This window comes from Heptranchias perlo, chromosome 1, assembly GCF_035084215.1.
Source record: "Heptranchias perlo isolate sHepPer1 chromosome 1, sHepPer1.hap1, whole genome shotgun sequence".
NCBI lineage: Eukaryota > Metazoa > Chordata > Chondrichthyes > Hexanchiformes > Hexanchidae > Heptranchias > Heptranchias perlo.
In genome coordinates this window covers 191,389,044-191,412,530 of record NC_090325.1, presented here as the reverse complement: position 1 = coordinate 191,412,530, position 23,487 = coordinate 191,389,044, and the positions used below count along the sequence as shown (strand labels likewise).

Genomic DNA, 23,487 nt, shown 5'->3' with positions numbered 1-23,487 from the left:
ACTTTACAGAAATTGGAACAATGACATCATGATAAGAAGGAATTGGGGTAGGGTTATAAGCTCTAATCAACTGAAGAATTTAGAAGGAGGTAAAAGAAAAAAAGTTTGGACAAAACGCGGGATAAAATCCACACCGAAGCCAAAATCAAAGGGAAATGGAGACGGTTTTAAAACTTTAATGGTACACAAACATACTACATCGTCTCACAAAGGCAAAGAAAGTAAAAGCAAACCTTTAGGACAGACTTTAATTCCCTGTTTGATGCTACTGAAAAACAATTGATACCACACCCTACAAAACTCAATGCTTGGCACCACTAAATAACAGCAGCGCAACGATACAAGAATCCTAAAATCAATTCAAACCTGGGAGCAGAGGCATGAAAGGGGTGAACATGAACTGAGGGGAAGTGAATAGGGCCAATGTGAACCCAGGAGGCAGGGAATACCATCAGTGTGAATGGGGAGAGGGGGGAAAAGATCGAAGGTGACCCCTTGTGAATTGGGAAGGGATGGTTAGAGGAGTGCCTCCGTGAAGGGGTGAGGGCAAAGTGACTGATGAAGCAACCCATGGAGAGTTTGACATGGTTGGTCCCGACAGTTGGATAATAAATCCAAATGTCACATATTTCCTGTAACTTTTTAAAATTAAAAATCTAATTGTGACGTTACAAAGAGTTTTTAAAATAGGCAGAATACACCACTTTTAACCATATTAAAAAAAATCAAAAATGTTCCAAAGGAGCATGCCCCCAGACTGCAAGAAATGTGTGTACCATATGCTATGCATCAGTGGGGGTAGGGAAGAGACACAGAGGTTGGGTGGGTGCCAGTTGGAAAAAGTGTGCACAAATAAATGTGCTGCCTATACTTGCACCCATGTTCCAAGGTGTCGCAACAGGACTTTCCTTAGAGAGCCACCTGGCCTCCCCTTGGCAACTTTCTCTTCCATTGCTTAATTTTGTGCTTGTTAAAAAGTGAAGGATGACAGCGCTGGGTATAGAAACATATTTCAACCAGATACGCCTACTGTCAGCATTTAGCCCTTTCAGGTCAGGGATTGCATTGCCAAGCTTGCTCTGCCCAAACACAAAACAACCACACTGTAAATAACTAGTGCATAAGCAAGGTAGGTTAATGGACAATATCTGCACTGGCCTTTGACCTCCTTCATAACAACTAGAAATCTACTTTTACTTTAGCACTTCTACATTGAAATCAAGAAAAGCAATTTCACATTTATAAAAATGATTTGTGTGCTTCACTTCTCCCCTCTAGTGCTGGCAGAGTTATCTGTCTGATGTGACAAATATTCTAAATGTCTGGCACAAACACTGACCCATGTATCAGTACCTGTCCAAACAGTTCTCCAGTTCCAGGCCACTCCCTCTACTGACTTTCTTGCTCTTACATGCAAAGTACTTCTCATTTTAATAAAGCAACATTAATTTCTATACATTTGATATTTGTTTCATTAAAATGCATTCACTATCTTGGTAAAGTATTGAAAGTCTTCATAAGCATAAAAATAAGGCAATAAATTGAAGACAAACTATATAGGTCATCCATCCATCCAATTTTCATTTGAGTCTTAGTTATGATTCTGTATTGCATTCAGTTTACAACAATAACTGAAGCAATGTGTATTGATTAAGATTTTATATAATTGGAGGTATGAATCATTAATGCCCACACAAGTATGGTTTACACAGTATAAAATACTGAAGTGCTGGTAGATAATCTTACAATATCCAGCCTTTTAACCCACTTCTAAGCTAACCACTTCTACGCTATTTAGATGATCTTATCTCCTATTCTTCAAACTTGCTGTTGTCTACAGTATGGATTATATCTCTTCATCCTTGTTTCATGTAAGTGTTGAGGAAAACTTCCTTTAGTAATTGGAGCAACAAAATGAGATACCCATGAGGGGTCAAAGCAGTACAAAGTAAGATTTGTTAAAGATTAGCTTCCCTATTATTTCAAATAAAGGTATTTCAAGAGGAGCACTGTAACACACATTTACATTGTCCTTTAGGAGGAAAATCCAAAACAACTTATTGTACCAACTGCATTCAGTGATTCTTACTGCTGATAATTGCAATGCAAACAAGTACTAAAAAATCCTTTGAGTTCAAATGATGTGCTGTCAGTGCAGTGTATAAAGAAGTTATTAGAAATCTGGACACTGTTCATGCATCAACTTTGCCAAGATAAACTGGCAACGTGAAAAGATTTGCAGAAGAGGAAGTGTAAAAAAAATTGTTGCTCATTCAGGTGTCTGACAGCTGCCAAGCAATAAGCAATAATGCTGTCATATTAGATTAGGCATGCTGCAACACTCCTACTCGCTACAACCTGGGCGAGGCTGCTGACAGTACATTTTGGAAACAAAGCCGAATTCTTAAACCTTCAAATGGCTTTTTTAGGTTTCTGTGGTATTTTGCAATCTTGGAGCCATCACTCATTCGGGAAAAACTGTTAGAAGCAAACAAGAACAAGGTTGAAAAGGCGCAGCATACTTAGCAGATGCTTTCTACCCAACACGCAGCTTAAGGCAATTTTTCTTTTGAAATGTCTGCAGAGCAATAAATCTTTGTCTAAGTGTACTCCCAACTCCTAGATTTATTCTTTTAACAAAATAAGAAATCAGAAAACAAAAAGAATTATTTTCAGGTAGATAACTTAATATTTGACAAATCAGAGGACGGTATAATTGTATTAAATTACAATGCTCAAGAATCGAAGGGATATTTAAAAGCTTTAGATTTTTTAGTTGTACATTATACCACACAATATATATTTTCCTTTTACATTCTCAGATGAATCCACAACAAATCTGCTACATAGTAAAGGTTCAACAGCACGGTCACTCTTAAAATAAAATGGCTACTCACCACTGAAACGCTCTGTCCTCTGAAAGCTCTGATTTCAGATATTGCTTTTTCTAAAAACGGTTTAATTTGTATTCTGTGAACTGACCGTACCCAGTGAAGGCATTGCAACCTTGTAATGTGATTGCAAGAAAGCCCTCCCTTTTCAAACACAAAACTAAAAAAAACATTGTTTCAACAAAATAAGAACCTTGCTTCTTCTGAGAGGTGCCAAAAGTATCCTTGACTGCATCTCGAGCCATATTGTTGCCCAGGAAGCTATCTGTTCATCTTCAAACACTTGAAATAGCAATAAAATATGTCCCATGATTTTCTTCTGCATGGTTTTCTAAAGCTAAAAAGTAAAGAACTGACTGGCAAGCACCTCATACCTAAATACCACTTCTTCTTTCACCTAGTTCAGTCACATACATCAAGTTTCTATGCTACCAGAATGAGTGACAGAATTACCAGCCAATCAGCTTGGGTTTTTAAGTACAATCATCCCATATATTATTCAAAGTAAGGTCATATGACTCTTATTCCAAATGCTATTGGTTCAGGATGAGCCTAGTGTTTGAATCTAATCCACAGTAAGGCTACCCAGTAAAGTCTCCCTATATGCAATACTTGTTGGCTAATTAATGTTTTTGGGGTTATTAAAAAAACATATGTAGTCTCACCAGTGCCTCCCAATTGTTAAAGGGCCGGAGTTCTGTAATCTTCTGAGCTTTTTTCAAAGAGCATTGAGGTACGAGAGTAAGTTCATCCACCGTAGCATCCTGCAAGAAGCTGACAATTTTAGTCCTATATTCATCTTCCACCTCTTCATCTGCACTACTGTAGTCCTCATCAAGGGAGCTCTCACCACCAGAAGGAAAGGATTCCTCATCTTCAGAATCGCTGCTTTCCCTTCGAACGATTCTGCCACCTTTTTGTCTTTTGTCATGTTTTTTGCTTTTACCATTCTGATCTTTTGTCACTTCAGTTTGTTTCAACTGCATTGCTGGCATCTCTTTTGGTTTTGTTTTAAAATGTGAGGCGGCATCTTTACCATTTATATTTTTAGGCTCTGGCATATAAGGCACTTCATCTTCTAAATATATAAAAGAAACAAATACATTTCATTTGGAACAGTTCAAATAAAGAGAGAAAAGTTATATTTAATTTAACTAAAGTCACATCTACAAACACTTTTATACATAATACTATCTTAAACAACTCACAACTGGGGCCTTAAACCTTAAGGCAGTTGGGTATTGAGCCCAGAAGTCAAAACATTTTAACATCAAAATTGAAATACCAAGAATTAGAGATGTGTAATCTATTATGGATATCAATACATTAAAATCAGTATTTTGCCTGTGAAAACTACAATCTTAGAAGAAAATAAGCTTACACCTAAATTCCTTTCTCCTTAAACTTAAGCTCTTACACTGGCTTAAAACATCTTTTCGAAAAGTGTAAACTTGTTGTAAATATATTATCTACAGGAAAAATCTTTTACAATAAGTAATTTTTATGATCTACTATTACTTCCAATTTAGAAAGTGAAGCAGCAAGTTGCATTACACTGAACAGGTATGAGAATTCTCAGCACTCTTTTAAGATATACAGAAAAAAAATGAACATAAATTCCCATACTCTAATGTGAATCTGGATGCAAGCAGAAATGTCCATGTATTAAAAGAGCTGCAGCCCATGGTTCCTTTTCAAAGCACAGCTATTGTGGCAACCCTTATCTCAATTAAAATGTTAAAAGGGTAATTCATTTCATTAAGAAATGTCACTTTCTACAATATGAATCAGTTTTAAAAATATTTTTACAAACCTATGAACAATTACTACTATAAAAACAAAAATACTTGAACTGGAGGGGGGGGAAAAAAAATCACTTTTGAAAAAAGGTACATTGCATCCAGGTGGGGTGGGGAGTGCATGTATTGGGTTGCACAAGTCATCACAACTGGGCGGAACATGCTGGATAGACCAGTAGGTCTTTTCCTGCCTGACATTTTTCATATGTTCGTACATTTAATGTGGTTTCTAATTATAACAAGCATTCTTAATTTTGCACTTTGATAGATGCTCCTCGGCTTATAAATAGGCATGATGTGGAGATGCCGGTGATGGACTGGGGTTGACAATTGTAAACAATTTTACAACACCAAGTTATAGTCCAGCAATTTTATTTTAAATTCACAAGCTTTCGGAGGCTTCCTCCTTCCTCAGGTGAACGATGTCGTTCACCTGAGGAAGGAGGAAGCCTCCGAAAGCTTGTGAATTTAAAATAAAATTGCTGGACTATAACTTGGTGTTGTAAAATTGTTTACAATTATAAATAGGCAAACACCACTTCATACCCCAAACTATAGTCAGGTTGCAGCTGATAAACAACTTTGTAGGAGAGTTGGAACTGCATTTAATTTACATTTAAGGACATAACATCAGTTAGATTTTCAGAAATATGCTGGAATCATAAATAACAAATATTGAGGAAATTTACAACACCAAGGTTACAGTTATACAGCACTATTGCTTTCAGACTGGTAACTGTAGAGTGCAAAGTTCAGCTTGCAAGACTGGAGTCATACTGTGGGCTGCATCTGACTACTGCTAACACTGCCGGTTAGGAGAGAATTCTACAGCATGTATGCTTATATGCATATATAGTTATTGTTTCAGTATTAGGAAAGAGTAGGCAACAGCATTGGCTCTCTCATAACGTAATTCCAAGTTTGTAAAGTGCTCAGGTCACGCTCTCCACCCAGTGCCAGACGACCTCCTGGAGAGGGTTTCAGTATCCGCCTTTATTGTGGGGGGCTCATAAGTCTTTCAGAACCAGATTCCCAAATTTTACTGGCACTTTTGCATCAGTATGCACCCAAAATCATTGCACATTGATAGAAAACAGCCATATAGCTACAGCCTATAACTGCACTGTTAACTGTCTGTAACTACATCAGGGAATTTTAGTAGTAGGAATAGTGCATAGTCACCCACCCCATATAAATCACTGGCTCCCCACCCCAAACGATCTTCATTACTAAAATCCTATTGACACCTTTTGTAGGCTACTTCTGCTCCTCCCTTTCTGCCCTGCAAAAAGTCATCGTCTCTGGCAAATGTCAATACAAAACAGCAAATGTGAAAATTGAAGGACAGCCTACAATGGTCTGCAAGCTGATTGATTCCTTTAAAACTGACAAAAATCCCTGATGACCTACAGTTCTCCAGCACAGCTGTTCTGCCATAGTGGTTAAATGCAGGGCACATAAAGTCCCTTCAAGTTCCTTAATTTAAGATTTTCATTATCATATTGGTGCTGCGCCCCTTGAAATTGTAATCACTATAACCCTATAAAATTCCAGATAAAATTTAAATTTAGTACTGCCAATTAAAAATATACATGCAACAACCCAGAACATGCTGATAAATTATGTGAGTGATGCTCATTCTCCTCATACTAAATTTACTTAAGGCAACGTACTTCACATTGGGACAAATGTAAAAAGCAGCAAAATATTTCAGCCCAAAAAGCTGTGAATTAACTGCATCGAGAACGTATGAAAGCAAATATTCAAGTTATGATTACAAAAATGTTGCCACATCAGCTTTATTTTAAAAATACTTTTCCAGCTTTGACTTTAAACAAAAAGGTATGTTGCATAGGACAAATTGTATAGGTAACCTGTACCTTGATTGGCAAACACCTGTAAGGCTTCCAAGGCCTCCCAATAGGACCAGTCATGTTCTTCCAGGACTTCCCTTAGTTCCTAATAAAGTACAAAATATAAATTGCAACAGAAACACACTTAACAGAAAACATTATATTTACAATGTTGATTTTTTAAAAAGTCAATAGAATTTCTATATTAACAAAATGTACCACTTTTAATCTAACACTACACTCATCACGCTTGCACAGCGAGGTAGATTGTAACAATCAATACCTACAGGGCTCCTTTAACTTCACCACATCTTTGAGGAAAGATATCAGCCATGCTCTTGGTACAAAAATTCTAGGGTTAACATGCTTCAGAAATATCAATAGGAACAAAGCAACAAAAAATTTAAAAAAAAAATGTTTGATGCTAGTCACATGCATTCAGAATTAATAAAGCTGATTCAACACTCAAATGACTAGCTTGCTACAGATTAGATACACAATAAATTATCTATTAGCGTAGTTTGATCTTCCCACTCCACTGTTTTAATATATATGCATATTGTGCTATTAATTGGTCATATGCAACCCAATTTTAGTTATTTCAGTAGATTGCTTTAAATATAAAAATAAGTGATTTCTCTCTCTAGACTAATCAGATATAAAACAAGTTCTCAAGAAGAGGTAGGCTGTGTCAAAGCATTTTTGAATACATATGAACTGTATATGACCCAGCTTTCCTGCAGCTGTAAATCAAATCATACATAGGATCTAAATGGACAATTTTCACTGACCATATACAGCGCTTCCTGACAGATCTTGCATTTGATGCCAACTGTGCTGTTGAGGACAAAGTTCAAAATGGCACTTCTCAATGATGTTAACATTTAAAAAAAATATCTCTCCTGTAAGGTATGCGACTTTTACCTGGGATGGACTTCAGTTTGAAGTGCCCCAAAAGCAAGTGGGAAGCAGAGAAATGAGCCTCACAAACCATACCACAGATAAGGAAAGAAACCAGGATAGTATACCAATCTCACAGAAAAGTTAGTCTACTTGTCACAGTCTAAATCAATAGGTTTTACTCTCATTCATGTGACTATAGACATCACTTTCCTCCTACCTTTGTATTTAAAAAAAATACCTGCAAGTCTCAGCTGAAGCATGATTACAGCATTTTCCTAGGATAAAGAAAAAGCTAGTATCAAGTGAGCACATGCTCTACCTAGGTGCCAACATTTCATCAGCGTTGGGTAGCATAGTAGTTTAGCTGATGACTTTTTGTGGAGAGATTGTACAACTGAGTGGCTTGCTAGGCCATTTCAGAGGCCGATTAAGAATCAACCACATTGCTGCGGGTCTGGAGTCACATATAGGCCAGACCGAGTAAGGACAGCAGGTTTCCTTCCCTAATGACGATCTGTACTAAAAGCAAAATTCAATCCAGTTGCTAAAATACCTAAACTACATCATCCTACATAAAGTCTGCTAGTAATTATCACTCACAATTCCTGGTTTCAATACAATCTGACACCCAAGGGCTGCTGAAATTGGATTCAATTAGTAATAATGATTAATAGATTGTTGTTGTCAAGATCTCCATAGTGCAATTAAAGCTAAAGTGGAGCGGATACGCACATTTTCAAATTGAACGGCATCCCATGTGCTTAATATGAGAATGAAAAAGTCAGTAACTTTACAGAAGAAAATTAGATTTTAAAAAATCCCTACATCATTGAGAAGTGCCATTTTGGGCCTCAAACTCAAAGCACAACTCAGCTGACATCAACTGCAAGATCTGTCAGGAAGCACTATATATGGTCAGTGAAAATTGTCCATTTCCATCCTGTATATTATGAGATTTCAGTGCTATAAACTGTCAAACACCACTTACCCAGACCTACATGTATTACTTGCACCCACTGAATGTTAACTTGATTCACGGTTACTTTTATTAATACAAAAATATTTTGAAGAGGCAAAAAAAAATGAAGAACCTGCCCATCATGTTTGGTGAAAATTTTAAATTTACAATTTCATGTGGGTTTGTGTGACTAGCAGACCCTGGGTTGTGACTAACTATTTTCAGTTTGTTCAGGTTTTGGGCGACACTGGCAAGATTGCATTCATTACCCATCCATAGTTGTCCTAACTATAGCCCGGCTTCAAAGGACGACCACATAGTGTGGATTAGAATCAAGTGTCGGCCAGGGCATGTTCCTTTTCCTGAATCATTGGTGAACCAGTCTGATTTTTCTAATGACAATCAGACAGCTTTCATTACTGAACCCAATTTCACTACTTGCAATGATGGGATATGAACTCACATCCTCTGGGTTGCTAGTCCAGTACCACAACCATACACTAATATACGTGTAGTGTAGTAGACAAAACTTGATAGTCACAGTTATTTTTAGCAGTCCAGAGTATTAACCAGTGAGGAAAATAACTGATTAAAAAAGGCCTTTACCCAATTTTAAATAGTAGGTGGGGAATTAGTGTTCACAGAATACAAGTGCCTCCCATTTGGAGTGGAGAAAGTTCTATTTTTTGAACTTCAACAAACACTTGAGCAACATCGTATTGTACAGACTTATTTGAAATGGTCTGTGAGCTGGGCACTTCGATGTAATAGATTCATCATTGAACATTTCAGAACAGATTTTTTTTTAATGAATCTGTCGTACACAAGTGACATGTCCTGGTAACAGGTTTATTTAGTGTTGTAATACACAAAGATTAACATTCTTTTCAAGTTTCTTGTAAAAACACAGCAGCATGGATTTCCACTACCAATTTAGTGCCAATCTGTAGGTAGCTTTATACAATGAGCTTATATCTACTGGGAACTGAGGTGAAACTGCACAAACCCATTTTAGAAAGGTCACTTACAGCCACCTAACATGAAATTCCACCTCATCAGCCTAGATTGTGCCTAGAGTTTAAAGGCCTGCAAGCTAACCCACTTGGTTTGCGATCTCACAAAATTCAGGAACCTCTTTATAAAAAGAAAATATTTTTAAAATTGCTTTTTTCAAGAAAACTAACTTACCTCTTTGTCTAAATCTGGAAACTTATTGTGAAGCTTTGTCAGGATAGACTCTTTTTTCTCACAATCTTCTATTGAATCTTGTGACTCAAGCTAAATTAAATGGCAAGAGATTATAAATATTATGCAGTCACAAATAAATAACAAAGCTGAACAAATCAATGATGGTTTGGTGACATCTGTAAACTTTAATCATCTATATTGCAACTCTATTCCTACATATAGACTTCCTCACTTTTAAAAAAGGTTCAAATAGACACATACAAATGTGAATTTATTCATCCCATGAAGAAATCACAACACACTATCCCTTTACAGCCTTCAGTTGTGTGTCCATTGGAAATAACAGACACCCAGCAGACCAGCAAAATCATAAACTTTTCAGCACTGATAATTACAACTATTTACAATTCAAAACAGTCATGTATCATGCTTAAACCTCTTTCAAACTCTACATACAAATAAGAAATATATCTTAGTATAAAAACTGGTCAGCAAAAGTGCCTGTTGTCATGAATTGTTAATTCAACTCTTGCTGAAAGCATGTGAACTGATCCAAGTAGTTGCCTTCCAGAAGATGTCTAAAAGAACCATCAGCATATTTGCCCAAGTGGCTATTGTATGTGCGGAGTAAGTGCTAGCTTTCTATTGTGGGTCCTGGCTTTGCAGGCAAGGCTACAAGGAGAGATACACTCTATAATCCAATCACTAACTGTTGCTTTGCTGAGGTTTTATTTCATAAAGGAAGCAATTATCTGGATTGACAATGGTCCTACATCTTACCTACAAACATTGATGCCCTATGCGCAGAGTGATTTTTCAATTTATGGAACTTCAGCATTATGATTTCCCGAACAGTCAAAACTCACTTTTGTTTAAAAAAAACTTTAAAACTGTCCTGCCACATGCAGTGAAGCTACCCTTAACTTTAGGTTCAAAAAGTCATTGTGCTAATACGATTGCAAATGATGCAAGTTCTTCTCCCCTCTTTCCAGCAATTCTCCTCCACCCTCCTCTGCTGAAGGTACTATTGCTCTACAACACCACACAGCCACCAGCACTTTGTCCAAGTGTTCAATATTTATGTGCAAGCGTCGAGAGGCTGCAGGCTGGGAGCATCACAGCCAAATCAGATCCTGTCCTCAGCCGACATTCAGATGCAAGAGTGGCCTGTGACATTTTAATTAATGTACGCATATTCACACGGTCTTCGAAATGATGTTATAACATCCAAGAAATTGAGAAGCTAATGATTAAATCCCTGAGTAAAGATTCCTCAGCCAAGGCGTTGCTCTTTTCTCTTTCAAGAATAATGACAGTACTACTGAACTGGTGCTCACGCCAGGATCCACAACCAGTGCAGCCTCAGTCTCACAGCCAACCTGGACTTACACCTGGTCTAGATGCGTGGCAATTACACTGATGCTGGTAAAGTTGTCTGAGCTTCAGGTGCTCTTGTAACTCAAAGGAAGGGTCAGTTAGTGACAAACGTTTGAGGAGTATCGTTGGGTAGGCTCCCCTCCACTCACCCATTATCTTCTGAACTATACAAATTGATGAGACGTGGCTAGATTGCTGTTTCTGTAAGGATGTAGCTTTGCATTTGCTCCCTGCCTAATCTCACTTCCCTCTAGGACCTGAAGGTAGATAATCATCTTGGCACTAAACTAGAGGCAGAGGTCTCTCTGCGACTAGCTGATTAAAACTTCAATATTTTGGGGTTTAAGGTCTCTTTCCACAGAATGAGTTACTCAAACCAAGCCCTTGTACAGAACCAGGGATAGGCTTCACATGCTGAAAAGTTACTTGGCTAGGGTTCAGTTGCTAGAAAGAATCTGTAAATCTCTACAGCAATTTTAAACCCGAGTACATCTATTGCTACAGGAGCTGACCAGGGTCTTTCCCTTTAAGGAGGGACAATGTGACGTTAAAAAAAATTATACAAGAAATGATCAAGCAAATTTGTGCAATTTAAATAACTTCAACAGAATTTCCTTTGAGCTGCATGAGAGGACAACTAAAAAAAAAACAGAAAAAATAACTTTTCCTATTGGAGCAGACAACAGAATTGTTGGGAGGACAGCATAAGAAATGCAGGGGGGAAAAAAAAAATCACATGAATATGAAAATTGAGACTTTTTACATTCGCAGTATCTTGATTTCCCTGACCCCATTTATAGGAACAGGAATAGGCCATTCAGCCCCTCAAGTCTGTTCCGCCATTCAATTAGATCATGACTGATCTGTATCTTAACTCCATTTACCTACCTTATTCCATATCCCTTAATACCTTTGCCTAACAAACACCTATCAATCTCCGTTTTTAAATTTTCAATTGACCCCAGCCTCAACAGCTTTTTGGGGGAAAGAGTTCCAGCTTTCCACTACTGTGTGTGAAGAACTGTTTCCTGACATCACCCCTGAATGGTCTAGCTCTAATTTTAAGGCTTTGTTCTGGACTTATCCACCAGAGGAAATAGTTTCTCTCTATCTACCCCATCAAGCCCTTTAAATCATCATACACACCTCAATTAGATCACCCCTTAATCTTCTTTACTTGAGGGAATACAAGCCTGGTCTATAACCTGCCCAAATAATTTATGGCAGCTAATGTGTGAAAGCTGAACAAAAGATGCAGGGAAAAAAAGTAACATTTTGGGCCAGTAGCATTTTCAAATCTTTCCAAATTAGAATCACAAATTTAAGAACAGCTGTATGTTGCTGTTTATTTTGTTAAAAGTCAATATATGCACTTATTTCTCATGAAGATAGTTATTACAAAATAATTAGGCAATATAATACGTCTGCCTCACCTCCTTCAAATCAAATGGAGTGGGCAACCAAAGTGGGTTTATTGTATCTGTTAATACATCACATTACCTGGAAAAACAGGGTCAGACTACAGACAGGTACAAATACATTTGGCTGATTGTGGTTAGAATTACTAATACAATTATATCAACAATGTCAAAGCAACGTCTGCAGCTCACTTTAAAATGGAGGGCACAAGTCAACACTGCATTTGTGAATTACAGGTGGTCTCCAAATCTCAAAATTCCCAAACTAAGCTGAACTTTGGTCAAAATGGAGCTAGTTTAACTTGAAATGGCTTTCCAGTTCAAAGTATTACTTTACCACTGCTGATGCAGCCTAACAAATAGCACCATGAACCCATCTGGCAAAGAACTGTGATCGTAGAAATGAACGTTTAGTTCCTGACCAATTTTACAACATATCGATAATCCTCCACCACACTAAATATTTCAGGAGTTACTTGTTTATTTTACAGGCTATTTTTAATTGTCTATAAAACCCTTCAAAGCTTCCATGGATTTATAATGGGTTCCAAGTAAACCAATAAAGCTCTTTAGTACACTGAACTAAAAAAACCTACAGTGCCACTGCATCTTCAGAATACACACAATCCTGTATAGCCACACATGTTTGTTAGGCAAACTTCACAAATTACAGATCAGTGGAGTAAATTCAGGATTTCCAGACAAACTAGGTGGCTACTACAGTCCTGGGGAGCACATTACAGAAGTTCTCTAGATTGAGCTCCTTTGCACCTCCAGCATTGGCAGTAGGAGGATGCTCAATTAGATTTGCTAGTTGGTAAAATGGTACCACCTAGGTAAAAGATCTTTACCTCTTCGTTAAGGAAAGCATAAGGTTGGCAGGGGGGGAGCTTAAGTCCATCTCCAATGTGTCAACTGTTTCAGAAGTGGCGGCATAGGGGGTATTATTATCCTTTTTAAATATTTTTATATCTGAAACCAAGTTCAACCATTTTATATGAACAGTTTAACAGGTGTTCCTACACCCACTGTTTATGATAATCTGCAACTTTGGAGCACAGCAGTCATTATGAAGAATTTTAATGGAGGAGCCTTCTGGAGATTTAAATTGAAAACCTACACGATTGGGTTTCTTCTTCTTGGTGGAGGAAATAGGGAGATCATCACTTTCGTCAGAGCTGCTGGTTTGGGACATTTCCAGTTTCCTTTTCCGAGGGGTGGCTGAAAACACAAATACAAGATTTTGAAATAAGAGTATAATTTCCCACTTTCGGTGCAGTCTGTTTTATTATCTGACTATACGTCAACATACATATAAAAATAATGAGGTAGTCATCCAATGAAACCTGAAACCCTCTCCATCTCGATTATCGGTGGTGTTGCTCATGCCAAGCTGAAGGATACTCAGAAACTTTGCTCTGTTAGCATAAAATGTATTACCAGGGCCACTGATTTATGATGGTTGAATAAAATTGCTTTATTACTTGGTATTATGAGATTTTTGGAATCAACCTGATTGTCTGGTTTTGTGAAAACTAGATCAGTAGCCTTTATTATTGCATGCTCCTTTATGCATGTGTTCAGTTTTAGTTCTACCTTTCAAAGTGAACACACAGCAAGATGGAGTATAATGGGTGCCAGGCTAGAGATGAGTACCTGGCAATTAGCAGTAGTGGGAAGAGACAATTATGTTCAAAAATCACAAAATTACCATCTCCAGTTTTGCATCAATCAGTTGGGTCAAATTTGGTAAATGTGACAGAAATTTGTATTATAGTGTGCAACAGGAAATGTGCGCTAGACAGAGAAAAAGTTCTAATTTTATTATTTTTTTTATATATAACACATGATGTATTTCATTCCATAAATTACATACATCTGCCTACACTATCTCTCTTTCGTTATCTACCTCTTTTTGAAAGCAAATAAGGGAGACAAAGATAAGGAAGTTGAGAACAAGCAGCTCCAGGTTTACACAGAAGCTAAATTATTTGAGAAGATGTCAACCAATTTTTGATGCAATAAATGCATTCTGGGAATGATTATGACTTTGTAAATTTGAAAACTTGCCAAAAATGTAAAACTTCACTGACAAGGTATTAGTTTACGCCACAATGAACGATTTTAGAAACTTTATCCCATTGTGCTAACAGTAGAACCTCAGCTGGCAATGGGAAAAAAAGAGGTATGGTCCCAGGATGAGACCTACAGATAAGCAAGGGTAGGGAAAGACTGCATGATTGTCATGGCCCTATTTGAGACCCAAGTCTTAAAAGGTGACACTACCCTGCCCTTATTTTACTAGTTTGGATGATAACCTATTCATTTCTAAATGAAGGATGAATGAAGTATCATGACTAAATCATATTTCACCCTCTAGTGCAATCATTATGATTACATCATATTCACCCTATAATTCGATATACATATGCTATACAAAGTTTATACATGCCTGCTAAAGTATTTTATATTTTAATAAGAGCTATAGCACAAGGTTTTGCCAGGACAGCTCTAAAAGATTAACTAGCAGTTTTAATTAAGAAAAAAATACTGTTAAAAGGATACGGCCAAGTTGTGGAAAAGTGCTCAGAAAGATTTGTGTTTTAATGCTTCTAGCGGAAATTCAATTATTAAACGTCCTTACGCCCCTAAAAGCCATTTCAAATCTCAAACATACTGGCATCCCCTAAACTGACGTTAGCCACGAGGTAGCATCATCAACCGGCACCCTTTTAAATCCTGGACATTGATTAGGAAGCCAGAAACTCAAATCATTACCAGTAATCTCACCCTATTAGTTTGAAGTCAGTTTAGGCAATCTTAATTGAGTTCCTAGGGGCACTAACCCACATCATAAAACCTCCTGAAATTGGCAGTCTCAAAGAATGGACTTATTATTTCAGCTCTTCCAAACATTTTACAAAAAAGTGGTGACAAACAGATCCAATATAAATCATGGGATTTAAAAGCAGTAAACACAATCGGGAGCCCAAATTAAAAATGCACAGAAAGTAAAAATGTGTGTTTTATCCTGAACTGCTTGCCCAAAAGAAGGCATCTGGAAGATAACGAATTACAGGCAAATTAATTGGGATTCTCAGTTCCTGTACAAGGCCTGATGCTGGTGACTTTCCCATTGAAGCAATGAAAATATGAAGGGGTCGGGATATGCTTTACTCAGGAACTAGGAGTGCTTAATAATTGACGTCTTTAACTCAATTCTTAACTCGGTGGGGGTGGGGGTGTGAAAAGAGAGAGGTTATGGCAGCCCAACAATCCAAACAATGAACGAGTAGACTGCTCTGACCAGAAGCTTCTAATGAAAAGACTAATGCTTAACTGGGGGGAAAAAAAAGACTGAAGGTGTGCCTTTCTCTTTAGTTTCCTTGGGAAAATGAAAGCTTATAAACATATAGCTACTAGATAATTAACAATTCCAAGAATCCTGAGCCATCATTTTATTTCACAAACTTCATGTTTTATCTTCAGAACCTTAACAGTCCTTGCAGAATGGCAAATACAAACAAAATATACCACCAGTCATCCTACAGAGGAAATCTGGTTTTAAACTTGAATTTAGATTAATACCAAATTAACTAGGGATTCGATATAGAACTGGTAGCATTGCTTATGCAGCAGAACAGTCTTCAGTTTATTTCCTGGGCTACCAAGATATATTGTCCAATCCAATTTTAAATGAACTGAAGTTTACTCATAGAATACTCATTGTAATTATCTGCAAGTTCATTCAATAAAGCTAGAAGCAATAATAATGATTCCCATGCCAAAACTGGGAGAGTCAATAGACTCGCTTTACCTTGGGTCTCATCCAAACATCTATCCTTCATAATCCACTATTTTCATTAAATCATATTGCAAAGGTTTCTACTTAAACTGCATAGATTACATTTACAGAGCTCGTAGATAAGCTTTTTCTGTTACCTGCTGATTTGAACGCCTCAATAGTTTTGTACACCCATGAGTTTAACCTCTGGCAAAAACAGTTTGCTTGAATCAGATCTATATTAAATGGACACTATACTGAAATGTTCCTTTCAGAAAAGCAAGGATGGGACAACAGCACTTGGAAAACTCTGGTCATGCAGCTTATACCAAATGGATTCTCATAGCAATGGCTATCCAGGATGAATTCATCAACAGCAGCTACAGTTAAATCGTCTCCAAATTATCAGTGTGAATTATGAAGAATTACACAATTTATAGCTTACCAAAAATGTAATGAGAATAAGCACTGTTCAGCCTGCAGACTATTGCAGTGGGCATAATAAAAGCTTTGCAAATTGGATGTGAAAAACTGTTGTGCTCAATATAGCACAAATCAGATTCTGTAATTTGTTCTGAGATGAGTTTTTTTTAATTGTCACATTTATATTGCTGACCTGTTTACAGAAGCAGTACTGCAATACAGGGTACAGTTCATTTGGCTGTACAAACTGACCTATTTATATTGTGGAATAGTTTCTCCTGTACCCAGTTCCACAATAAAACTGCATATGTAGTTATTTTGAAATCAGTTACATTTTCCTGGGATTTGCTACTTTAAAAAATAATTTTTCAGGATGTGGACAAGGTCAACATTTATTGCCCATCCCTAGTTGCCCTAAGAAACTGGTGGTGGGCCCTTCCCCCTACGATAAAGGCTTCTCTAGCCTGTATGGAGTAATTCAGTAATTCAGACACACACCATCCAAAAAAAGGTCTAACTCTCAGCCGCTTTGGATTTATGTTGCTGGAACCATGAGCTAAACCCCCCGTTTTGGTGATGCACACCATAGCTTGTTTACATTTCAGGATTGCTACAATCAGGTATAACAGAAAATGACTTGCAGTGCATTTATAGCAAGTCTCAATTTAAATGCACACAAGTGTGCCAGGTGAAAGATGTATATTCTTCCAGGTACAGTAGAAATATAAAGTTCTATAAAGGCCATTTAACTCTTTAAATGAACTTTACAGAAGTATAATGCATTTGTATTGTAGCTGAAAGCGAACATCTGTCATTTGGCACATATGCTCTCACTTAAAAGCTCATTGTTTAAGGTGGACAAGTTAGAACTGTGTATGTTCATGCCTACAGCAGACTACAACGTCAATGGAACATACAAGTAGATCAACATAGTTGTTTTTTTAAACTTAAAAGATGGCAAGTTATGTCAAGCTACCCCAAACAACTCTGAATATAGAAAAGAACAATCTGGACTAAGATTTTAGTTATTGTTATATATCCCAAACTATATTTCTGTAGAGGGAGTTCAAATTCATGTCCCTTTTTTAAAAAAAAAATCTTTGCAAGTACTCTGCAAGTCCAAATAGAAAAAGGCACTCCTGTAAAAAATATGTATTGTTCAATATTCAACCAATAAAGCTCACATTAACTAAAGATCCTTCAATACAAGTTCTTTAATATCCTAAGAGGCAATAAGCTATGTAGGCATTAATCATATGTACACTAATAATTCATTTCTTGTAGTTTGGAAAGTGAACTGGATTTTCTAGGGTAAGAAAAAAAAAGAATTTCAGTTTCAACGGTCACCACATTGAAGTGAATATACAAATCAAGTTTATTTAAAAAGGACAATTTTTGTGGGTTTGATACTCTATAGTTCATTATATTTGCCAATTTGCATAGATGACTATAAACTAAGCTGTTATTGTCACAGTAAAAGATCAGTTTAGCATTTCACAGGTAAGTCAACTGTATAAAAGGTATTGTACAAACTGCATTTGGTTTGCGCACAGCATAATAGCGTACATTTTTACATTGCATTAAAGGCCGAGAAGGGAACTATACACTACCCACTAAAAACCTAAAGTTGCTTTGTCACAAGTCCCAACACACCATCTAGCCAAAAAGCAAGACCAAACCTGTGAAGCGCTACTTATCCATTTGTATGAAGACAAAAATCGTGTGATGTAGTGTACCTTGAATCACATGCAAACTGGAATTTAATTGCCACTTTCAAAAAGGAGTGAACAACTTATTCATAATTGTAAACAATTTTACAACACCAAGTTATAGTCCAGCAATTTTATTTTAAATTCACAAGCTTTCGGAGATTTTCTCCTTCCTCAGGCAAATGTTTCAAGAGCTCCTTGAAGCCTACGCATTTATACATATAGAACAATACATGTAGAACAATACCATGTATTGTTCTATATGTATAAATGCGTAGGCTTCAAGGAGCTCTTGAAACATTTGCCTGAGGAAGGAGAAAATCTCCGAAAGCTTGTGAATTTAAAATAAAATTGCTGGACTATAACTTGGTGTTGTAAAATTGTTTACAATTGTCAACCCCAGTCCATCACCGGCATCTCCACATCATAACTTATTCATAGTGTTGGAGGAAATCTAATCAGTTTTTCTTCCACCACACTGCTCCCTCCTCAACTGCTGTAGTTAAATATCATAATCCACATTTCTCCCAACCTTCCTTCCTCTAAAGTTTAACACAAAATACACTTGTACTTACAGCTTTTAGCTGTAGTTACCACATTGTTGTGATTGTTATATGTTAGCCACAAAGAGAAGTGCTACTTCACTTTTAATCATTGCTGGATTAGTTTTGATCATTATTGAGCACCAGCAAGTTAAGCAGTCATAACAGAAATGTGAAAATACACACAATCTAAAGCAGCTCCCAAGGCACCAAATTATAGTCACAAAAGCAATGTGACTAACACACACGCACCTTCAAGCTACACCAGACCAAGTGAAAAAAGGCTCGAGGGGCAGGTTGGTATAACACTGATATTTTACCACTTACATATTCAAATGCTGCGTTACCAAGGGTCCTGGTTGGGGTATACCATCCATCTATTCTAGTCTGTGGCTGTGTATTTTTAGGGATACATTGGTATAGAGATAAGGGAGACTTGTGCTCATTATATCTGAGGAAACGTTCTCAAGTTGAGAGTATTTCTTCTGGGGCCAATCTGAGAAGTCACTAACTAAGGACTTCATGGACAATAAGGCTTAAATTACTGCTTGCCAGTGCTACGAATCAGAATTGGTGAGGCCTTGAAAAGCTTGGTTTTATTCCTGTCACCTTACTATCCACAAAAGTACGAGAAACTTTCAATCTATCCCAGACTTCAGTCTTGAGTAACTAGCCACATATCTTCTTGTTGGTGCAGCCTGGAGAATGGCTCACAGTTGTTGACAAAGGAGGCGCACTTTCGTATAAGGATTTCAGAAAATCACTAGGCTTCAACATTTGGTGTTTAGCTTTTTGGCCTGCTGTCAGCAAAGGTTTTCAAATGCTAATCAGTGGTTGCTACCTCTCAAAGTGGCTCCATGTTTATCCTGATCTTGACAATTCTTCTACTGTTGCATTAGGAGGGGTCCATTTGACAAATGGACTTCCCCCAATGACAAACCAATTTTTATATGTGGAGGCTGAACTAATCAGAAGAATATAACAAAATGGAATGGCTATTTATCCTTCAAGTTTTTTTTAAAAAAAGTCAACCATTATCAGGACTGTAGAATACAAGGACATACTTTCACAATTGATCAGTTACAAGCTACTCAAGAGATTTGGGGAATCTTTGTGCTTTATGGAAAAGCCATCAATTAGTGTGGTAAATGCGATGTAGGTCTTTCCAAATGGGTACTGGTCAGAATTTTGTCACAGTAAAAAGCTTAAATAGGATTAAATGTACCAAAGATATGTTTTATGGAATAAACTGGAGTCAAATTCCTCAAGATGCTTACGTGGTTGAACACTTTAAATGAATTGGCACTTTCATTAAGACTTAACCCATTAAAAAAAAATATGCAGAAAGTGGTCTTACCTTCTTCTCCAAACAAGATTAATCCTGAAGCAACAGCTCCATCCAGTGTACTTGTTGATTCAATCACCTAGCAGAGGGTGGGGGTGGGAGAAGGAAAGCAAGAGAATGGTAGAAAAAGAAAAATAGCTTTTCAAAGCAAATGCCAGTGAATCCATTCAGAATTTAATTTCATTTTGAACATATTAGATGTATACAGAGCTCCGTACATCCCCATGGTTCAGTGGGTTTATTCAGTGAGTAGCTGAGCCGTTCATGCTCGGCAGGTCCTAATTTTGATCCTTGGTCTATGCTGAGTTAGACCTCTGCTGGGCAGGACCAGGTGAAACAGAATTGGCCTCAACCCTGGTTCCTGCTCCTGATCTAGAGAGATCCTGCTGGAAGAGCACAAGCCAATGTTGGGCGAGTATAGAATTGGGTTTGGCTGTGGTATTCTCCACAGTTGAACAACCTGCTAACATTTGCCATAAATGCTCACACACGAATAGTGCCATTTTAAAAAAAATTCATTCAGGGGATGTGGGCGTCGCTGGCAGGGGAACCACACCAGAATGAGTCAATGCCTTCACAAGTGGAGAGGGGAGGCAGTTGGCTAGAAAATGAGGAAAAATACACAAATTAATAGAAAAGTCAAAAGAAGCAACAGTGTATTATATTACCTCACTTAATTTCCATTAACTACAGCAAAAAGTACTGAAAGCTTAGCATTTACTCTCAGCTGGCATGTTGTTTAGAAGTACAATGATCTAACATTACCATACCCTCAAGAATTTGCCACCAACTGCTGCTGTTTCACCACCAGCTATTTTTGTGAAATGTGACAAGACAGAAGATTAAATAGAACTTGGTCTTCACATGCCCATGATAAATAATCCCTTATTCACATCTAGATATATTCACGTTAGTCATGCAGGCTATACTTATGAAGCAATTTCTTTCCCATACAACTCAATGTTACACTCATTTCTGGTAACGCTCCAATAATCTTCCATTGCTTTTAGATCCTTCTTATAACAGGGTGCACAAAACTGTACACAAGAATCAAACAGCAGCCTAAATAAAGTCTTGTATAAGTCTGCTTTTGTATGTATGCCTCAAGATACAAAAATCCAAGGATTCAGTTTACCCTTATAACCTTGTGCACTTTCAGTGGTGCCTTTAATGCTCAAACTACCTGCGCACCATGATCCCTCTGCTCTTCTATTCCCTTCAAAATCTTACCACTTAAAGTGTACTTCCTTTCCATAATCTGACTTCAAAATGCATTACTTCACATTTCTCCACATTGAACTGCATCCACCACCGATCCACTTCTCCAGTTAGCATATCTATGCCCTTGTCACAATCTACCAACCCCCAATTTGCTAACATTTTTTCCATTCTCAGGATGTGTTCATGCCTAGTTGAAACGAGATGGTGGTGGTTTTGATACAACTGACTGGCTTGCTGGGCCACCACAGAGGGTAGCTAATATTCAACCACGTTGATGTGGGACCGGAATCACATATAAACCAGACTGGGGAAGGACAGCAGGTTTCCTTCCATGACTGACAGTGAACCACAGTTGGGCTTTTACGGCAATCAGACAGCATCATGGCACTCTTATTGATATCAACTTAGATATGGAGGCTGGTTGATACATTTCCTTTGTCAAAACATGTTGTTACTTCCTCAATTAAATCTGTTAGGCACGACTTGAGTTTTACAAATCTATGCTGGCTGCTGATGTCTCAGCAATTCTTAATTTTATCCCATATTATTGCCTATAGAACCTACTGCTGATGTCAGCTTGACTGATCTATAGTTACAAAGTTCAACCCTTTCTTCATTTCTTTAACAGTGGCCACCCTCCAGTTATCAGAATGAAAGAAAGGCACTGAGCATTAGGGAGAAACACACCTCACTCAATGGTGCTAGTGAGGTTTCTTAATGTTGTACTGCGACGCCGAACCTGAAAATGGACCTTGGCAAACAGCTGATATTAAATTTTTACCCAAATACTCAGCCTGTGAAAGTAAAAACTTCCAATTATTTTTCTTCTCCAGTTTCCTCCCCTTCTTTCCTGGAAACGGTGACTTGTACTGAACTTCAAGTGGAAGTGCATCTGTCTCACACCTCACCTAGACGGCTACTCTACAGATGCATCACAAGAGAGCTAGACCATGTTCTTACTGCACTTTTTAAACAAAGGGTCATTGGATAACAAAAACAGGAATGCATGGTTATTTTTTTCTCCCCCCTTCCTCCGTTGTTCAGGACATAGAGGCCAACCTAAGTGCCCAAAAAACCGCCCTGGGTGAAATCAGCACAAACCAAGGATTGATTAAGAAAGGGAAGTTAGATTATGAAAAGAAATTAGCAAAAAATATAAAAACAGATAGCAAGAGTTTCTATAGTTATATAAAAAGAAAAAGGGTGGCTAAGGCAAACATAGGTCCCTTAGAGGATGAGACCAGGAAATTAATGGTGGGAAACATGGAGATGGCAAAAATGCTGAACAAATATTTTGTTTCAGTCTTTACAGTAGAGGACACTAAGAATATCCCAACACTGGACAAACAGGGGACTCTCGGGGGGGGAGGAGCTAAATACGATTAAAATCACTCAGGAGATGGTACTCAGTAAAATAATGGGACTCAAGGCGGATAAATCCCCTGGACCTGATGGCTTCCATCCTAGGGTCTTGAGGGAAGTGGCAGTAGGGATTGTGGATGCTTTGGTGATAGTTTTCCAAAATTCCCTGGACTCAGGAGAGGTCCCGGCAGATTGGAAAACTGCTAATGTAACACCGTTATTTAAAAAGGGTAGTAGGCAGAAGGCTGGAAATTATAGGCCAGTTAGCTTAACATCTGTGGTGGGTAAAATTTTGGAGTCTATTATTAAGGAGACAGTAACGGAACATTTAGATAAGCATAATTTAATAGGACAAAGTCAGCATGGCTTTATGAAGGGGAAGTCATGTCTGACAAATTTGCTTGAGTTCTTCGAGGATATAACGTATAGGGTGGATAAAGGGGAACCAGTGGACATAGTGTATTTAGACTTCCAGAAGGCATTCGACAAGGTGCCACATAAAAGATTATTACTTAAGATAAAAAATCACGGGATTGGGGGTAATATTCTGGCATGGGTGGAGGATTGGTTATCGAACAGGAAGCAGAGAGTTGGGATAAATGGTTCATTTTCGGACTGGCAACCAGTAACCAGTGGTGTTCCACAGGGGTCGGTGCTGGGTCCCCAACTCTTTACAATCTATATTAACGATTTGGAGGAGGGGACCGAGTGCAA

General features: G+C 37.7%; 1 protein-coding gene across 6 annotated transcripts in view; it reads right to left on the bottom strand.

Annotated features, from left to right (window-relative positions):
- LOC137330132 (SWI/SNF-related matrix-associated actin-dependent regulator of chromatin subfamily A containing DEAD/H box 1-like) overlaps nt 1-23,487 on the bottom strand; it is a 95,232-nt gene that overhangs the window by 39,201 nt on the left and 32,544 nt on the right. For all 6 annotated transcript variants that reach the window (XR_010965015.1, XR_010965011.1, XM_067994472.1 and 3 more), the window contains exons 4-8: nt 20,203-20,269; nt 13,508-13,608; nt 9,593-9,682; nt 6,571-6,649; nt 3,557-3,969 (exon numbers count right to left, since the gene is read on the bottom strand). Coding sequence is in view for 4 of the 6 variants with exons in the window: in XM_067994472.1 (XP_067850573.1) it covers nt 3,557-3,969; nt 6,571-6,649; nt 9,593-9,682; nt 13,508-13,608; nt 20,203-20,269 (750 nt within the window). In the remaining 2 variants the exon portion in view is untranslated. The remainder of the gene's footprint in view (nt 1-3,556; nt 3,970-6,570; nt 6,650-9,592; nt 9,683-13,507; nt 13,609-20,202; nt 20,270-23,487) is intronic.